General features: G+C 45.3%; 1 protein-coding gene and 1 long non-coding RNA gene across 3 annotated transcripts in view; one reads left to right on the top strand and one right to left on the bottom strand.

Annotated features, from left to right (window-relative positions):
• Nucleotides 1-3,025: 3,025 nt before the first annotated feature.
• On the top strand, nt 3,026-9,432 carry LOC109256488 (uncharacterized). Its single transcript, XR_002075680.2, has 3 exons — nt 3,026-3,106; nt 7,160-7,337; nt 9,311-9,432. It is a non-coding gene; the product is annotated as an uncharacterized LOC109256488 (long non-coding RNA).
• KDM5B (lysine demethylase 5B) overlaps nt 9,210-13,793 on the bottom strand; it is an 81,154-nt gene continuing 76,570 nt past the window's right edge. Inside the window, exon 27 of one of the 2 annotated variants that reach the window (XM_053909046.1) lies at nt 9,210-9,406. In XM_053909046.1, coding sequence (XP_053765021.1) covers nt 9,368-9,406 — 39 coding nt within the window. In that variant the 3' untranslated portion in view covers nt 9,210-9,367. Of the gene's footprint in view, nt 9,407-9,608; nt 13,487-13,793 lie in introns of those variants that run through there. The other variant, XM_019431794.2, reaches the window with a different exon arrangement.

Raw genomic sequence — 13,793 nt, 5'->3', positions numbered from 1 at the left:
TGTGTGTGTGTGTGTGTGTGTGTGTGTGTGTCTAATAATATTCAGCCTGGAGTTCTGTGATTTTTAAAATGTAATAATAGTAAAAAATTTTATTTGGAAAGAAAAAATCATACAATCCACGTAATATCTTAGGTTTAAATTTTAAAAAACTGAAGGGAAGCAAAAATAATATAAAAACAGGGAGGGGGACAAAACAGAGACTCTGGAGGGGTCGTGGGATGAGGGATGGGCTAAATGGGGAAGGGGCATTAAGGAATCTACTCCTGAAATCATTGTTGCACTATATGCTAACTAATTTGGATGTAAATTTTAAAAATTAAAAAAAACAAAACTGGTCTCCAAACAGCCAGTGAAGGCCAGCTCCTCCAGGAAGCTGATTAAGTGGACTATAATTATTTATTCCCCATGCAATGAACAAAACAATACAAAAATTAAAATGGAGTCAAATAAAACTCTTAAATATAATAGAATGAGGAGGAGGAGGGCAGCGAAGGACTTCCTATCTATAATTTTACACTCCTGGAGGGGAGGCATTTTAAAGTTTCCAGGACCATGTCTGGCATATCAAAGAAATCCACAAATTCACAAATAATAATCTCAGAATTTTATCAGATCCTAGGAACTAATGAATACTATGGGGACTTCATTTTTTACATTCTTCTATCTCCTAATTTGTCTGAAAATGATTTTTTCCTTCTCAAATACAAAGGGAATAACTTTTTTAAGTTTATTTATTTTGAGAGAGAAAAAAGCATGAGTGGGGGAGGGGCAGAGAGAGAGGGAGGAGAGAGCGAGAATCCCAAGCAGGCCCTGCACCAGCAACGCAGAGGCCAATGCAGGGCTCGAGCTCACGAACCGTGAGATCATGACCTAAGTCCAAGTCAGACACTTAACCAACTGAGCCACCCAGGCGCCCCAAAGGGGATAATGATTTTAAACACCAGAGCAGACTATTCCTCCTTCCTCAGTGAAGCATGGGTCACACACAGCCTTATGTTCCAGGTAAGTTAGTTACTCTGAGTGTTATTTTTCACTCTTCTAGCAGAGGAGATGGTTCTTCTGGATTATTCTGCCCAATGTCAAAACTGCCCCCTTCCCCAACTACTTCCCCTTACACTCTTAAGTGAATCCCCAAATAAGAGGGAGATGGTGTATGCAGAGAGGGGGTTGCTTTCTGGAATGCGAAGAACCAGGGGCTCAGAACTAGAAATCACACAAGGGTAGGATGTCTTTTCTTTCCAGAGGGTGAACACGGGCGCCACCTGGGTGGCTCAGTCACTTAAGCGACTTGGGCTCAGATCATGATCTCAAAGTTCATGAGTTTGAGCCCCATGTCGGGCTCTCTGCTGTCAGCGCAGAGCCTGCTTGGGATCCTCTCCCTCTCTTTGCCCCTCCTCCACTTGCACACTCACTCTCTCACTCTCAAAAACAAACATTAAAAAAAAAAAAAAATAAAGCTCTCCATCATTGGGACACCTATCTGGTTCAGTAGGTAGAGCATGTAACTCTTCAACTTGGGGTTGAGTTTGAGCCCCATGTTGGGGGTAGAGTTTACTTTGAATAAAAACACAATTTAAAAATAAAGCTACCCATCATCGAAGGGATGAAAACAAGTCAGTTAAAACACTTTCTGATTAATTAATCCTGGCCCTGTAATATCCCCGTGTCCATTAAAACCCTCCATAAATTGAGGTCATATCACAGACCTGCCCCCTGGGATGTGCCCTAGCTGTGGGAGGTAAGCGCCGGAAGCCAGAGCAGAGGACATCTAGGGAAGAAGGTCTAGGATTGATATACTCTTTGTCTGGGTGTCCCAGGGCCATCCGCCACCCTTCTCTTGGTCTTAGGTGCAAATCTGAAGCAAAATCTCTTGAACTACAGAATCATTCACGTGCTCATCCTCTATATGGTCAATAAAATTTTACCACCACCAAGGTTACTGTCTGCCAGGAGCCCTGCTGGGGCCGGGCAACATAGAGGTAAGTATCAAGGGAGTTCAGAGCCTAGTTCAGGAAGACAGATATGGAAATACCCAGCCACGAGGCGGGGCATGAGACGTGTGCCCCAACAAAAAAGTGAAAGGTACATGGGGACCTGAAAGAGCCACTGACTCAACCTGGTAGGAGGGCAAGAAATAATGGCAGGTTTCCCTGATAGAATAACCTTCAGCTGCCTTCAGAGAAAGGACTAGTTGTCCCGGGAGGCGATTTAGAGAAAGGCACTCCAGGCAGAGACAATAGTAGCAGGCTAAAGAAGATACTGCACCCGCTGAAGATCTTGAAAGTTGGAGTCAGAGAGTTTTGTGACCTTGGGCAGGCTTCTTAACCTCTCAAAAGCCTCAATTTCTTTAGCCATTGGAGAATTTACCACCTACCTTAAGGCATTGTTGTAAAAATTAGATAATGTAAGGGGTGCCTGGGTGGCTCAGTCGGTTAAGCGTCCGACTTCAGCTCAGGTCATGATCTTGCGGTTCACGAGTTCGAACCCTGCATTGGGCTCTGTGCTGACAGCTCAGAGTCTGGAGCCTGCTTCGAATTCTGTGTCTCCCTCTCTCTCTGCCCCTCTCCCGCTTGTGCTCTCTCTCTCTCTCCTTCAAAAATAAACATCAAAAAAATGTTAATTAAATAATGTAATGTTTGTAACACCAAGCAAGGCCTTGATAAAAAGGTAGCTACTATTATTATGCTTAGGGAAACGAAAATAGCTCCACAGGAGCTACAGAGTAGGGTGGGTTTGGGGAGTAGTAAAAGATCAGAGGGGCAAAAGTAACATCATGTTGGGACCGGCTGCCCAGGATGTCTGGATTTTCTTCAGAAGGAATGGACACCATCGAAGGAACACAAGAAGTGCATCAGTTTTATGTTTTAGAAAAACCACTCACACAGGGAGTTGGGTTAGAGGTCCTGTAAGGTGTCTTCCCCTGCTGGCTCCTCAAAGAGGCTGTATGTGTAGTGCTTACCATTTTGGCTTCTGCAGCAGCCCAGGTTGGGTTCCAATCTCAACTCACCATGACCTCACAAGCCCTCAGGCAAGTTAGGTCACTTCAGAGAAATGTGGCAAGGATTAATGGAGGTGATACAGTTCCTGGCACAGTGCCTGACACCTAGTAAGTACTCAGCAGTAATTATGGTTTCTGGCTCTAGGAGGCAGCAAGAGAATTCTCATTTGCCCCAGAACACTTGAGTAACTTTCCCAAGGAAACTCACGAAGCCTGGAAGTCAGGGGCTAACTGCCAGCCTGCTCATGCTTAGCCCATGGCCTGGGAAGGTTCAAAAAGGACTGAACACCCTGAGCCAGATCCTGGCCCCCTAGGGCACTGTATTATGTATCAGCTTCTGCCTGGACAGAAGACAGCTCTGTGTGCGTGCAGCTGAGCCCCACAAATGACACAGGCCTGTTGGGTCTTTTGTCTGGGTTACGAGGCACTGACCAGGAGCTTCAGGCACCACAAGAACAGCGTAACCTGGGCCAGGCCCACCTGATGCTGTGGTTTCCTCTTCCCAGTCAGGCCAGTCACCCAGAGACTTTCCATAATTTTGCCTATGCAAGTTTCATCACTAAAGGTCTTGGTTTTCTAAATTTTTTTTTTTTAAGGTTTATTCATTTCTCAGAGACAGAAACACAGAGCGTGAGCGGGGGGGTGGGGGGGGTGGGGGGGTGGGGAGGCAAGAGAGAGAGAGAGGGAGACCTAGAATCTGAAACAGGCTCCAGGCTCTGAAGCTGCCTGCAGAGCCTGATGCGGGGCTCGAACTCATGGACCGTGAGATCATGACCTGAGCCAAAGACGGCCGCTTAACCGACTGAGCCACCCAGGTGCCCCGAAAGGTCTTGGTTTTCTTGTGCTGACTTGGTTCTTGTTGCCAGGAACACAGCAAATCTGCCTGGCCTCAGTCCCATTTAGCTAATGGGGGGTGAAGGTGTGCATGTGGGGTGGGGAGCTGAATGGAACTGCCATCACCCCCAGGAAACTCCTGAGGGCAGGGTCCCTGCACACAGGCCTGTGTGTCCACGCCCTGAGGCGGCAGATACCAGGATGTTAGTGAGGCAGCTGAATACTCAAACCAGCTTAGGAAAGAGAAGAATGTTCACTCACTTCTCTAAAAATAAGGTTTCTATAAGCCTCACCAGCCTCACCCTACTGATGGTGGGAAGGAGAAACCCCACAGCTTTTAAGGGCATCAGAATTTTTTTTTAATGTTTTATTTTTGAGAGAGAGAGAGAGAGAGAGCAGGGGAGGGGTGGAGAGATAGGGAGACAGAGAATCCCAAGCAGGCTCTGCGCTGGCAGCACAGAGCCCGACAATGGGGCTCAAACCCACAACGTGAGATCGCGACCTGAGCAGAAATCAAGAGTTGGATGCTCAACCGACTGAGCCAACCAGGTGCCCCAGGCATCGGAAGCTTTGTTGGTGAGTTTTTAGGAATGGCTTATTGCTTTGGAGAGCCCCACATCCCAAAGGCTAGACTCAAGGGTACTCAGAGGCCTTCCATCTTTTTATGGGTCCAGATCCTGGAAACAGACTGTCTGGGTTTGAATCCTGGTTCCTCTGTGTACCAGCTTGATGGCCCTCAGTCTTAACCGCTCTAAATTCCAGTTTCTCATCTGTAAAATGGGTATGATAGTACCAACCTCACTGGGTGTTATAAAGATTAAATGGGTGAATACATGCAAAGCATGTATGCGCCTGGCACATAATGAGGGTTGTGATGGTTTTTATTTCTCTTCATTATACATGGCATTTCTTTGCCTGAAATGCCTTCTTCCTCAGCCTGGCCTAGTCATACATCTTGTTCTGGCACCCTGTGGGTCCCTTGCAGATGCTAAGCAGACACACGGGACCATTTCCCTGATTCTTCTCCATTCATGCAAGCTGAGAGTTGTATCCCAGGGTCCCACTCTGAGGCAAGTCCTGTTCCTACTTAGACACTGGAACGATTTGCTGTCCACGTCTGTCTGACTCACCTTAGGTGGTACTTTACGTAGCTGCTGTCAAACCAAATTCAAAGAGTGGGGGAGGGGGGGTCACTGTCCTTGGGGATCTTGTAAACCAGTCTTAATTTTAAATGCACCAGGCCTTCATCCTGAGCAAGGCCACGTGGCCAGTTTGGCAGTGCTGTAGTTCAAGCGCCAATCAAATGTTCACCTTTCTGAAGCCTTGCTCTTCTCTGGCTCTATCACAATGGTGCATGCCCACTAGAGAAAATAGATCCCTTCTACACACAGATCCTTCCTACACTAAACTTGGAGCTCCTTGGGTGCAGTGTCCGTGTTCTATGCCTCCTCAGTCTGTAAAACCTAGTGCAGGGCTGAAAATATAGGAGGCACTTGATAGGCTGGGCACATAACTGGGATCACCAACAGTTTAGAAATTTGCTCTGCCTCAGGTGGAATGAGGTCCCAAAGCCTGAGCTTCACTCTTTTATTTACTTTTGAGAGAGAGAGACAGAGAAAGAGCAGGGGAGGGGCGGAGAGAGGGAGAGAATCCCAAGCAGGTTCCGCACTGTCAGAATGGAGACTGATGTGGGGCTCGAACTCACAAAACCGTCAGATCATGACCTGAGTCGAGACCAATCGTCAGACACTTAACCCACTGAGCCACCCAGGTACCCCCTGGGCTTCAATCTTAAATCTACAACTCAGTCTCTTCCTAAATAGCAAGTTAGATAAAGAACTGACCTTTGTAAGGGGGGTTAACATTGCATTAGTCTGCATCTGAGGAGGGCAGGTTATAATGAAGCAAAGGAATGGAAAATGATCTCAGCTGTCTAAGCCTATCACTGCCTCCTATGTGAGTACCGGCCCAGCTCTGGGAACCAGGGAGGAAAGGAGCCCACACCTGGTCCTCTGCTGCCCTCTTGTGTTGCTTATTAAGAAGTTCCTGCAGGCTTGTCCTGCAGGGCCTGGAAAACACCCACTATCCTGTATCTCATGCCACCCCACCCCATGGCTGCAGTGTATTTGAGGATTAAAACTAGAAGCGAGAAAGAGAACTGTGCCTGCCATTAGTTCAGACTAGGAAACAGACCACTGTCTTCCTAGGCAAAAAAGCCATAGCCTCGAAAATAGCTTTCCCCTTTAGGAACCCTGAATGTCCCTCCTTCAAAGAGATCTTCAAAGGATCTCTTGTGGAGCAAGAGAAACACTGACGTGCTTCCTATTTCAAATTCTAAAGCTAGCAATTAAGGGCATGATTTTGCATCAAAATTCTAGCCACCCACCCACGCTCAGGGCAGTATCACCTCATTTGTGTTAGCAGGGTTAAATAATCTGTGTAAAAGCCCTGTGAATAATATCTGGCAGTTAGTGCTATATAAGCATTTAAAAAAGAACTCAACAATGTGGCAGAGGTCACAGCACAGTGGAAAAACATGACCCATGTATTACTAACTGGACATGGATTTGAGGTCTGGATCAGCAACTGGCTACAAGCCTCATACAAATTCTATCCGTATCTCAGTTCAAGTCCTGGACCCCTAATACCAGCCTCCTCAGTACTGTCTATAACCATCTAGCAAAGAAAATGATCAGTTCCCACATCTGTTTCCCTGAAGACCCAGCCCCTGTGGATTCAGAGGAAGCTGAGTATACATGTTGGTTTTGTTATGGTCCCTTCTCCAGTGATGGTGGCTCTGGGGGGAAAGAAACTAACAGGTTTCCAGTCAGCTCACCTCAGTCCTCTGATTGGGGCTGGCCTTTCCCTGTGGTTGTCCCTTACATTGTAATTGCTGCACCAAGGGCCTTTGTTCCTAACTCTGCCTTTCCCTTTTTCCTTCGGGCTTATAAACCTATTCAAGAAACAGGCAAGGTGGTGTGCAAGAAAGGACCGGGGCCTTATAGTAAAGATTGCCTAAACTCACTTGTTGCCCTCCTGGCCAATCTAAACAGGACAAACCCACATCCAGGCAGGAAGATCCATGGCATTTATGGAAACCAAGTAGTGCTCTCTGGTGGTCATGCCTGGAGTGGCAGCCAAAGTTGCCGTTAGTAGTAGTTGGGGCAAAGTGTGTCAGAGGGAAGACTGGAGTCTGAGAGCTTTCAAATCCAGGCCCACTGTCTTATTCCTTCTTCAAACCCTCTTCTCCTTTGCTTTCTGGATACCACTTCCCTTGGGTTCAGCTAAGCAGCCCCACTCTAAGCTGTCCTCTCTTGTTCCTTGAAGCTCAGTGGGGTGGCAGTGGAATGGAGCAGCAATGAAGAGAACACTGAAACAGGCTGGGCACTCCCATCCACCATGATCTCTGCCAGATCATCTTCCAAGGCATGTATACAAGAGAAAGGCCTGTGCCCAGGATCTGCCTCCCCCTGTGAAACTGCCCAAGGATACACAGAGCTATCTGGTAGGGCCAGCACTGTTACAGAACATATGTTATTGATCACTCAGTGTCTGTAGGGAAAAGGAAATGTTGGGGCATTTCTGCCTATTCGGGGGTGGCCATTTCAAGGCCAACAATGGCTGCTGGATTTCAAGTCATATCTAGGAAATAAAAGTCTCTCACAATCAGGGCTACAAATGACCCACTGGGGACTATAACCCTAGGTCACATTTGCACACTCCTCTACTGTGTGGGAACGAGAGAAAGGTGGGGGCCGGGACAGGGGGTGAAGCAGGGTAACCAACCCCAAGAGCCAATATGCCGAGTCCTTTGAGACCCCAAAAGCCTTAGACTAAGAACCAACAAACCACACTGATGGATTGGTTCTTCCTTAGAATATGGAGGCCAGAAGTCTCATCACATTCCAAAGTCCACTCCTCCTAGGACTGACCATCTCTTTAGTTTTCACACCTGTGAAATGTGGATACTTGCTGCCTACATCACCCTGAGGAAGAGTGACCATGACAGGTAATCAGTCACTTAGCATTAAAGAACAAAAGGAACAAAATTCCGACTCTTGGTTATCAGTTCAGGTTTTGAGCTCAGGGTCATGAGTTCAAGTCCTGTGTGGGGCTCCCTGCCCAGCAGAGTCCACTTTTACAAAGTCTTGCAAGAGCTGGACCAAGGGACTTCATAGTAGACAATCCTAGACCAACTCTAGCTTTTGCTAAACTTGACATTCATTCTGTAAAAGGCACTGATGGTCTTGGCCTGTGGGGTCCTGGGAATCTGCTCTCTTCTCATCACCTGTAGAGCAGTATTTGTTCCTAATTATATACTTGCTAATTTGTTAATTATGTTTTAATTATTACATAAACCTACGAATTGTGCAAAAATAATCTGTATAAAAACTAGATTGGGGAGGTAGGTGCCTGGATGGCTCAGTTAAGCGTCTGGCTCTTGGTTTTAGCTCAGGTTACGATCTCATGGTTCATGGGTTCGAGCCCCACACTGGGCTGTGCTTGGGATTCTGTCTCCCTCTCTCTCTCTCTCTCTGCCCCTCCCACGCTTGCTATCTAGCTTTCCAAAAAATAAAAATTAAGTTAAAAAAACAAAAACAAAACTAGACTGGGGGAGGCTGATTGTCTCAGTCAGTAGAGTTCATGACTTGATTTCGGGGTTGTGAGTTTGAGCCCCATGTTGGCTGTAGATTACTTAAAAAAAAAAAAAAAAAAAAAAAGAAAAGCTGTTGAGTTGCTTACAAAACTTGCTATTAAACTAGGTATACTTGAAACTATAAATACAGACTGGAGGAAAAAAATACAGACTGGAGAAGAGTAAATTATCTAGAATTCTCGAGTCCCAATTCCTTCACTATGCCTAAATTCTTTATGCATTTAGGAAGAAGTCCAAGCTGGGGCACCTGGCTGGCTCACTCAGTAGAGCATGCCACTCTTGATCTTACTAGGGCTGTGAGTTTGAGCCCCATGTTGAGGGGTAGAGTTTACTTTAAAAAAAAAAAAAAAAAAATTCCAAGCTAAAAATCGTAGGTGCATGCATCATGACTATTGTGAATGAAGGTCCTTGCCTAATTGTCCTCAATTTTAGTTTATTAACTGAACGTACGACAAGCTAACTTAAAGGTACAACTTTTCATACTTAACTTTTTGATTGTCAAACTACTTGTCCCAATCATATATAAAAGGGGCTTTCTTTTAAATTCCTGCTAGAATTTTGGTCCGCGAGAAAACACTGGCATGGGCCGACACAAGGAGTCAGTGCTTAAAGCTGCACTCCTCGCGAACTTCTTGTTGGGTAAGTTTTCCAGGAGCTAGGGGTATAGGTGTAGGTGTGCGGGGGGGGGGGGGGGGGGGGGGGGGTGCGCACGCGTGTGTGTTGTTTTTGTGGGAGAGGGTGTCTGTGGGCATTTATTTTAGAGTAAATAACTTGTTTCCTTAGAAAGGCAACTTTTTAATTTCTCTATTTTTCCATCCCAGGGGAAACAGAAAGAATAGTCCTTTGGCCTCCACTCACCTGGAACAGATCAAATGACATCACAATTCCATCCCTCCATCGCAATGCAGCAGGTTATCCTGAAAATAAAAGACATCCAAACTCACCATGTCCCAGCCCTTCATCCTGTACAATTAACCCAGAGCCAAAACAGGGAGCTGGATGATCACTGGCTGGCTTTAAACATTCCATTAACACTGATAAAAATGTAAAGATGTGTTCCTATGTAAGCAATCGTGAAACATGAAAACTTGTTTACATAAATTTGGAAGACGTGAAATATACACTTTACAAATTCTTTATGCTCTCAAAATGGATTTACAACAGTATTACTTTACACAAGATCCTACTTTATACAATGTTTTGTTTAGGCAGCTTGTCATTTAACATTTCTATTACAAGTTATACGTGGAACCTCTGAGAGAGAGATGGGAGGCTTGAGGAGCCACATGCAAGGGACTGATGACAGGGGCGGAAGGTGTGAGGCCATCACTCTGGTGCTCAACTAGAAGCTGAGAAAGGACTCCAACTCGAATATGGAACTGATAAATAAAGGCACTGGCATCTTCACTGTTTTTCTCAGCTCTTCTTCCCAACAGGCAAAGTTTCATCAGAAGGGGGTGTGTTTTCTGCACCATTACGGCAAAGACCTTTTAATTCAGGCTGATGCCCAGCATAGACTAGCACAGTCAGTTGCTGACTGGCAATGGGTAATGATTCTTAAAATACTTGTTCAATTCTATCTCCTGTAACAGGTATGTAGCATCTCTAATCCCTTCCAGTCTGTGTTATATGGCAGGAAACCTAGGCAAGATTGAGCCCAGAACACCCATGGGCACTAAATACCAATCAATGCCTGATCCAAGACAGAAGTGGGTCTTAATGGAATGCCAAATACCCACCAATACTATATATGAAATTAAGAAGAAGAAGAAAAAAAAAAAAAAAGAGGCAGACACCCATTTCCAAAGGGCCTTCAGAGTTCAATGGAAAGTACAAGGCAAAACCAAGTTTTACCCTCTTCCAGGTAGGCATCCACTCTGTTCTCAGACTTATCCTGCACAAATACCCAAAGGGTAATGTTGCTTTTTATGGTGGGCAGAATAGCAAATTAAGTGAATCTCAGATACTTCTGCCAAAACATAAGACCTAAAATCTCATGATCTTTACACTTTTTTTTTTTTTTTTTTTTAAGCTTCATACGGCAGAATGAAGCAGGAAAACTCAGGCTTTTACCAACCTCCACCGCCATAGCCAGCATCTCTGGCTTTAGGCTAACCCTGAGATAGAACAAGGACTCCCACCTCCCAGGACACTGAAATGAAGGTGTAAATAAGTCCACCTCCTTTATGGCTAGTCCTCAAATCACACAATCTTTCTCCAGGCTAGACAGAGCCTACATACAAGCAAGCCCTTTCTTTATTCCATATAAGAAATCCCCTAGAGGCTGATTTGGAAAGAAAAATAGAAATACAACACACAGTCACCGGGATAAGGCAGGGCACCCATCCACCGTTCGGTGCCGAGTTCACTAGACTCCTTTACCCTCTTGGCTAGGGCTCCGTCTAACAGCCCTTCCTCCTCACACCTCATGCAGCGGCAGGACTACGGAGGTGAAACAGCAGTTTCTCTGTGTGTCTTATCTTCTTTCTCTAGGTGCAGATGTTTCTCTAGGATGCAGGCCGGCTTCACAGCTCATACACAGTAAACATGGCTTTTCGGTAACATCACTTTGTAGTTGTTCTGAGTACTTAACAGAAGGTATCAATTAGAAAGTAAATGTACCTCTGTTCATTTACCACGTTAGCACACAAGGTAGGAGGAATATTAAAAGAGACTTGGAAGACACCACCCAGGCGTTGTCATTTACCAGCAGTAGAATTTGGGGCAACTGACACTCTAACTTCAGTATCATCATCCTTTATAAAAAGATCAGTGGTTCCCGCATGGGGGAAGGGGGGACAGCGCGGATGTTAAATACACACATTCTTGCCTTCTCCCCCTAACTCAGAGAGGCAGAGAATCTACCTCACTAAGAAGGCTATTGTCAGGGATTGTGTACAACCCAAAGGTGAGGAAGAACTAGCAGGGGCATGGGAGGTGCACACCCAGATGGGCAAAAGCTCTCTAAAGGCAGAGGCTTCATTTTAGCCACAGTGTCCCCTTTTAGCTTATATTCTCAATGGAACTGGGACAGTTGGCATCCTGTCCCAATGTCAAGGGGTTCTAAGAATTTGGATACTTAAAAAAGGCCACACCACTATTATTCCAGATTGTACTCTGGAGATTTCTTCTTCTCTGTTGGCCCCAGAATCCCCATCAGACAAGGAGAAACATCACAACAACTGTGGGAAAACTGCAGACAATTACAAGTCATTCTTACAAGAGATTTAATTATTTGAATTGCATAAAAGGGGGTAGTACATTTAAATCTCTGCTACATCACAGACTGCTGTTTTGTTGTTTTATTAAAGACCCACTAGTTCTACCCATCTCCAGGTTTATGGCTATAGAATGTGGGGGAAAATATTACTAACAGAAGGAGAAAAACCAAGCAAGAGTCTGCTCTGTTCACCAGAATGTCTTCTCCACGGCAGAACAGAGGCCTTTAAAAAAAGAAAAGGAAGGGAAAGGCTATGGACTACTGACAACCAGTAATAACAGCTAGAGTTGGAAAGAGACAGGGAAGGAAGTCAGGGACGCAGAGCCTGGGTGTCACAAGCTCTTGCTGTCCCTCAACCCATATTTTTGCAGCCTTCCGTGAGGATCATCTTCCTCAGATGCTCTTCTGACATCTTAACCCAAAACCCAGTTTCCCTGTCAATTCAAATATAACAAAGACTTCATTTCCACAAGGAAGACCGATTTGAGGATTGGAATGATTTGCCACCACTCTGAAAAGCTTATTTAAAAACAGCATGGCTTTAAAGACAAGTTCTATTCCATGGAGACTGGGTGGGGTTCTTTATTAGTGGAGACTGGAGGCACATGGCCCGCCAAACAGAGCAGGATACAAAAGAATCGTCCACTGCTACTGGGGCCTAGTTGGGCAGAGGCAAAAGCAAGCAACCCCCCTCTAGTTCTTCAAAGCCCGCAAGGTAGAGGGGCAGGAGAAGCTGCAGTCTAATGGCTCTAAATAACCAGCATTTAGTGTTAAATTAGGACCAAGGATTTATTCCACAATATAAACTGCAACATTTGATACAAGCTACCAAAAAAATAAGGAGAGGAACGAAGGGGCAGGGAGAAAGCCAAAATACAGCTGTGGCAATGACTTACAGAGCAGTCTCTTTTCTACATCACTAGTTCATCAGTGACACTAGAAACTAGACATTCGTGTTCTGTACATCAACCAAATGCTAAAGCACCAACACACTGTTTGGAAGTTTGTTTTGTTTTGTTTTAATTCCAGCCACTGAAACCAACATAGAAGTTATTGCTTAGATAAATAAACCTAGTCTACCAGGAAAAGAAAAGTGGATAAAGAAACAAACAAAAAACCCCAAAAGTGAAAAACTTAAGTTCCCCAATATGGTAACAGAGTAAACAAGAGAGAAATTCCTCAAATGAGGATTTACTGGAATTTCTGGTGCCCTTCTGGGCACTGAAACTGAGTTGGACTCTTAAGCCGGTAAATCCCAGACAGAGGTAAGATTTTAATGCTGTACATGAAAAGGTGCAAGCTCTAATGCCTTCCAAATTGGTGGAAACCCCTGCAAAAAAACAGTCAGCATTTCAAACCTCAACAACCACAAACAGCTCTTAAGGAAAAAAATACAAAAAGTGTCAAAAATTTTTTTAGTTGTTTTTTTCTTTTTTTCAAAGAGTTCTGGAAAAATGATCCCGTAAGGAATAGAAATAGCACCGTTTACAGGCTGGTTTGAATACCAGTCCTGTAGCTTTGCTGAGAAATTGAAGAAATCTTCTTGGTTGGAGTCCTGAATTACGTTAAGTGGTTGGGGGCGGGGGGGTGTTTTGTGTGTGTGTGTCTGTCTGTGTGTGTGTGTGTGTGCGTGTGTGTTTTATTTTCGGCTTGGTGCGTCCTTCACAGTACAGCGCACACAGATGTAGTCTTCTTTCTCTGCCATCTCTGGAGAAACACCAACACAGACCTGATGAAACCACTGATTGCAGCTGCCATCACACTGGACCCAGTCCACCTGGTTACAAAGAGCAGGGAGATGGGGTTTTCAGAGGAAAAAATGTGATTCAAAATTGGGCAGGCCAGCCTCAAGATATTCAGGCCGTTTGCCACTAACGGCCACCGTCCCACCACTGGGACCTCTGGCACAACAGCTACGCCACATGAGTGTAGCTGGCCCACCAGCCAAAGCAACCAAGTCAAAGCCATTCTTCAAGTCGTGACTGCTTTGGGGTTAAGACAGCGCCGCCCTGTGATAAGTAAGCAAAAGGGCATTACATCAGCATCCCTCCCACCTTCTTAGCGCCGGGACGGTGAAAGCTGGA

Source organism: Panthera pardus, unplaced genomic scaffold (genome assembly GCF_024362965.1).
Source record: "Panthera pardus isolate Hobbes unplaced genomic scaffold, ASM2436296v1 HiC_scaffold_21, whole genome shotgun sequence".
In the NCBI taxonomy this organism is placed as follows: Eukaryota; Metazoa; Chordata; class Mammalia; order Carnivora; family Felidae; genus Panthera; species Panthera pardus.
The sequence above is the reverse complement of the archived record's forward strand: the minus strand, read 5'-3'. Positions and strand labels throughout refer to the sequence as shown.